The following is a 5,997-nucleotide window of genomic DNA, read 5'->3' on the forward strand; positions in this document are numbered from 1 at the left end:
ACAATGACACGCAGTAATTTACGATACGCTAAAGTGTGCGTGCTAAAAATAATGTCATCTCTCACAAAATTTAAAGGATCAAGGACGCGCATTTTTGCGTGCCCCTAAAATTAGTGTCTTAACAAAAAAAATTAAAAACACGGAGGATGCTTATCTTAAGCGTGTGTCCTCTACAGATGTTGTTTTATAATTTTACTCAAACGCGCGTCTCTTATAACAAAATCACAGGGACCGATATTGATATTAATTCTAGGGCTTTTTTAAGACTCAAAGCACTCACTCACTCAGCGCTCTCTACAATCGATCCAGAGACCTCGCCTCGCTTCCGGTAACCCCTTGCTCACTTCTCCTCATCGACGGTCTCATCATCACCCGACCTCAAATTCCTTTGTTTCCATTTTTTGCAGAAAACCCAAATACACGCTCACCCAGTTTTTGATGCTCAGAAACGAAAAGGGCAAGCGCCTTGGTATTTTAGAAGATTTATTTTGGGGAAATAGGGCATTTTGGTTCTACGTGTTCTTATAACCCTGGGAATCAAGAACCCTGTATTCTCACACCGGATTCATAGTTGAAGTCTACCAGAAAGAAAAGTGTACGGATGAGCCTAATGGGTCGGGGAATAGCAGAGGAAGCGCTAGTCCTTCTTCGTAGAAGACTATGTGATCTCAATTTCATCTTCTCCCTCTTCTCCAATTCTCCCGACAACAACTACAGGTTCGGTTGATGGTTATTCGAAAATTCTATACATCTTCCAATTATGTCTACGTGAATATCATAATCTCTTTTTTTCCTCATCCTCCATTGTGACGTATTTAATCTTTGAACAAATTTCAGCATGTTGAAATTTATCATATTAAATTTGGTAACTGAGGGTGTAACAATTCGATACTGCTTCAGGATCCTCGAGGATGCGGAAAAATTGCAGTATAATACTCAATTTCTGTGATAATTACTTGGATTTTTTTATAGTATTTACTTTGATTTTATTGTGTCATTGATTATGGAATTAGGTGTTGGATCTTGTTCTAGAGGATTTGCTGAAAGAATATCCTGAAATGATCTTAGAGGCATATATGTATATATATATATATATATATATATATATATATATATATATATATATATATATATATGTTTTTATCTATTTAAATATTTTGTTTTCGTCTATTATTTTTTTACTCTATATCTGTTGTGATATCAGGCACAATGGCTGACCGGAAAGAGCATCTCCTCCCACCAAAACCTACATCAGCTATAAATGTTAGTGATGGATCATAACAGCTGATGAAGTTCTGCTTTTGAATTCTCTTGATAGCTATATGTAGTGGAATTACAAAGACGATTGAAAGCTACAGGGGTTGGTGTGGTGTGGCAATCTGAAGGGGCAAAGTTGAATAGACAAATGGGAAATTCAAATAGATCCTTAGGGTACCTGTGCATGGTTTGTAGGGTTTTTAAGACTACCTTCCATTGAAGAGAGATTAAAAAGATGTGATCTCCTTGAAAAGGGTGTTCTTTCTTCTTCAAAGGTATTATTTTGGTCTGTTTATATATGCCCATTTACATGTTCATACAGATTCTGTCTTTTCAACTTTCATCAATAGATTATGCATATACAGTATAGAGGTCTTTCACTCTCTTCTTGTAGTTATAGATTCCTGATTTTTAAAACAAAAGAAGTTAGTTCATCATTTTATCTGCAAGAAGTACATAAGAATATTCCATAGAACAACATGGCGGAGCTTATTTCTCGATCACCTTCATCAGGTTGTCCATACTACAAGAGATCTAGAGAGAGAAAGAGAGAGAGAGAGTGTGTGTGTGTGTGTGAATTAATGAAAAGAAAACTATCTGTAGTGTGCAATTTCTTGTGTTGTTTATTACAAGTTTAAGAGATATAAAGTTGATTCATTTGCAATAAAATGTTCTGTTCGTGGGTGGAAAACAAAAGAAATTGAAAACTTTGATTCATTCTTTGCATTCACTCTTTGTTGCTTTGTAGTTACACTTGAAATTTTTTTTCTTTCCTACGAGTGAGTAGTTCAGGAAGATATTCAAGACCCTGTATTCTCTCCTACAGGTACCGTTACCTTGAAATTTTTTTCTATAATCTTTTTGAGGTATTATTTTTATAATAAGGGTCTAGATTGTTAGCACTTGGTACTTCAAAAATACATCAAGGATCTTGATATTTTAAGATTGGTGAAATTTGATACTCATATCAACAATTTGTTTACTTGCAGACTGCTGGAAAGGCAGGTGCATACACTTACAATATACATTTCTGGTTGGGAAAAGATGCTAATCAGGTATTTCATTCTATGTTTTTTTTGTAAATTTCTTGTGTGTATATCTGTAACAAATAGTCAAATTCATGATGTAAATTAGGATGAAGCTGGAGCAGCAGCTGTAAAAGCTGTTGAGCTTGATTCAGTTCTTGGCAATCGTGCAGTAGAGTATCGAGAACTTCAAGGTCATGAATCTAATAGGTTTTTGTCATACTTTAAACCATGTTTAATTCCACCTGAAGGAGGTTTTGGATCTGAAGTCAAAACACCCGAAGAAGAAGAAGAAAAAGAAAAAGAAGAAGAAGAAGAAGATGGAGAAGAAAAAGAAGAAAAAGAAAAGCCTGAACCACGGTTGTACACATGTAAAGGAAAACGAGTTGTCAGATTGAAACAGGTGCATATATAATTCAAACATATTTTAGATCAATTGTTTATTCATCTTTTGAAACATCTTTCTGCTCTTTATTCAGGTCCCTTTTACGCGCTCCACCCTGAATCATGATGAAATGTTCATATTGGACACTAAAGATAAAATCTTTATGTTCAATGGGGCCAACACGAATGTTCAAGAAAGGTTCAAAGCATTAGATGTTGTTCAGAATATGAAGGAAAGATATCATGAGGGAAACTGCAATGTTGCAATTGTTGGTAGGGCACTTGTTAGCCAAGTTCTATCCCTTCCTTGTTCATTACCTTTTTTTCAATATTTATGATTGGATGATCTATCAATTGACTGAATGTATACATTCAATTATCCATCCATCATCATTCTTATTAACTTATTATTATTATATTCTGTTTTTCATTCTCTTAAATATGTTGCAGATAAGGGAAAGCTACAATCAGAGGGGCCATCAGCTGAATTTTGGGCCCTCTTTGGTGGATTTGCTCCTATAGGCGGCAAGAAAGTATCAAGTGATGATGATATAATTCCTGAAAAAACTCCCCCCAAACTTTACTGGTATAATTCCATTCTTTCAGTTGCAATGTTTAATCGTAACATGTAACAAGTACTAGTTACTCTTTTGGTCAATTAGGGTACATTAAATTAATCTATAAATCTTGAAACTGTTCCAACTATTTTGAATGCAGCATTGTTAGAGGTCAATTTCAGGAAATAGATGGCGAACTTTCAAAATCATCATTACATAATGACAGATGTTATCTTTTATACTGTGGCACCGATTTATTCATTTGGTTTGGTCGAACAACACCATTGCCAGATAAAAAATTTGTCATGCATGCTGCTGAGGTTCCTCCCTCTTATACCTTTTACTATCTTTTATCTTTTATGTTGTGTATCTGTTATTGATTCTCCCCTATATAATATAACCACCATCTGTAGGAGTTTATTCTCAAAGAAAATCTGCCAAGATGACTTGTTTCCAGAGGATGTCTTGATATTAGATACACATGTTGAGGTCATCGTTTGGGTTGGTCATTTAGCACAGTCAACGGAAAAACAAAACGCTTTTGAAACTGGCGAGGTACATATAATAATAATAATAATTATACAAATGCAAAATTATACGTTGTATTGGTTGGTATGTTCTTTTAATAAGTTGATTTCAGAAATATGTAGAGCTGGCTGCATCTATGGATTCCTTGTCCCCATCTGTCATATTATACAGAGTAATAGAGGGAAACGAACCTTGCTTCTTCACAACATATTTCTCATGGGATCCTGCAAAAACTACTGTATGTATACATATGTATTAATAATTAATAATTAATTTGTATCTCATTTTTCTCTTTCTCAATGGAACCAGGCTCACGGAAATGCATTCCACAAGAAGGCTGTGCAACTCTTCGGCTCAGGCTGTGTAGCAGAGGTATTTCTTATATAAAAAGTTTTTTTTTGGATTAATTTTTTTTAAGTGGCCCCTATCATATTATTTTATTACAACATAGCCAAGATGTTAAGCCCCCGGGAAATAAACTTAGTGGGGCCACCCAAAGAGCATCAGCCATGGCAGCTTTAACCTCTGCTTTTTCAAAATCAACTACTACTCCTAAAACTCCTCAACATGGACCACCTCCAAGAATGCTAGCTCGTGGGTCCCAGAGAGCGGCGGCAATAGCCGCCTTATACTTTATATACTCTTGAACCATGTAATTTACTTTTTACCCTCAGTAGCAACATAGTTGCTGTTTCTTTAAACTTGATTTTGAATGTGTGTTTTTGTCATCAGTGATCCTCACTGGTTCTCCAGATTGTTCTATTCTTGCAATTGATATTGAAACAGGATCTCCAGTTAGTTATGGATGGATGTTCATACAATTAGGTATTATTTTCAATATTCATACAGTTAGTTATGGATGGATGTTCCAGGTATTATTTTCAATATTCATACAATTAGGGATGTTCATACTTGAGGTATTGTATCACTTTTAATGAAGTTTGAAATGCATATAGTAAAAGATTAGGTCGATTTACCTTTTTTTTTTTTTTTTTTTTTTTTAGGAAATCAAGGAAAATGGCACCACCATATAGAGTGATGCTACACAATGACAACTACAACAAGAGGGAATATGTTGTGCAAGTGTTGATGAAGGTTATACCTGGAATGACAGTTGACAATGCAGTTAATATCATGCTCTTGACCTGGACACCACTCTAAATTTTAACTTACTCTAAATTTTATATGTAAATTTTATTTTATCTTTTGAAGGGAAATTTACTGAATATTGATTGGTTGATGCAGTTAACTAGAATTGGTCGAGATGCAGTTTTATATGTTGAGTCGCTCATTGAGTCAATCATGGGAGGATTGGAAGGGCTAATCAACATTCTTGATTCTGAAGGAGGTTTCGGCTCTTTGGAGACACATGTTCTTACTATTTTATCAATTTCCTTAAAAAGTTACCAAATCCATGTATTAAATTTGATAAAGCTAACTTAATTTCTTTTTTTAAATCCTAGCTTCTACCAGAAATCAGCTGAAACTACAAATGGCTTTTGATGGGCAGGAAAGATATATGAAGGTATGATCTATATTGTAATTCAGATTCTATAACTTTTATTATGTAATCTCTTAAGTCTTAATACCCATTATTCCTTATGCATGTAGAGATCTTAATTGGGAGCCAAGTGATAAAGCCGGTCTTCACTTTGTCTACAAAGATGTTGAAGGAGTATCAACTCAATGGGATGATATTCAAAGAAAACTCAGGAACTTACCTCCCAAACCCTTTGCCTTCAAACCCGATCCCTTCACTCCTGTAGAAGACGAAGATTCCAAACCTAAAACCAAATCTCGGATCGATAACAAGACAGAAGAACTCAAAGATTTAGAAGATGATCTTGATGATAGTTGTTTCCTCGAAGAATACAAGTACCTTCAACTCCCTTAATCCTAATATCATTTTATGAGGGTATTAAATTTCATGTGATATTCTCATGGTTTCATTTTCTTTTGTGTTCTTGAAGCAGAAAGAGGTTAGCAGAGATGAAGCAAACAATGGAAGTTTGAACTCGGAAAGTTCGGGCAGCTATGGTGGCCCGGGCAACATCTATTTCAATATTGATTGTGTGAAAGTCATCTACTAAAGCAAGGTTGGTGTAAGAGTTAATGATGAGAACATTGTTCCAAGACCTTCAGTGAGTTATGATGATGTCCCTTAATAGCAATGTAGTATTAGGTTATATAGTTACCGATGATTATTTGTATTTGACATTTTATGCAATGAATTATCTTACTTATTT

The 5,997-nt window shown here is 34.8% G+C and overlaps 1 protein-coding gene across 1 annotated transcript; it reads left to right on the forward strand.

Annotated features, from left to right (window-relative positions):
• The first annotated feature begins 1,209 nt into the window (after positions 1–1,209).
• Positions 1,210–5,764, forward strand: LOC145090173 (villin-2-like). The gene is made up of 18 exons (XM_079028502.1): positions 1,210–1,263; positions 1,319–1,444; positions 2,232–2,312; positions 2,392–2,685; positions 2,762–2,939; positions 3,117–3,252; positions 3,384–3,543; positions 3,653–3,778; positions 3,864–3,989; positions 4,061–4,118; positions 4,199–4,345; positions 4,484–4,545; positions 4,601–4,623; positions 4,756–4,876; positions 4,964–5,099; positions 5,215–5,276; positions 5,379–5,626; positions 5,725–5,764. The coding sequence occupies exons 1-18, from the start codon at positions 1,210–1,212 to the stop codon at positions 5,762–5,764; spliced, it is 2,178 nt and encodes a 725-aa protein (XP_078884628.1).
• The last annotated feature ends 233 nt before the right edge of the window (positions 5,765–5,997 follow it).

Source organism: Lactuca serriola, chromosome 2 (genome assembly GCF_051521515.1).
Source record: "Lactuca serriola cultivar US96UC23 chromosome 2, Lser_US96UC23_V15, whole genome shotgun sequence".
Lineage (NCBI taxonomy): Eukaryota > Viridiplantae > Streptophyta > Magnoliopsida > Asterales > Asteraceae > Lactuca > Lactuca serriola.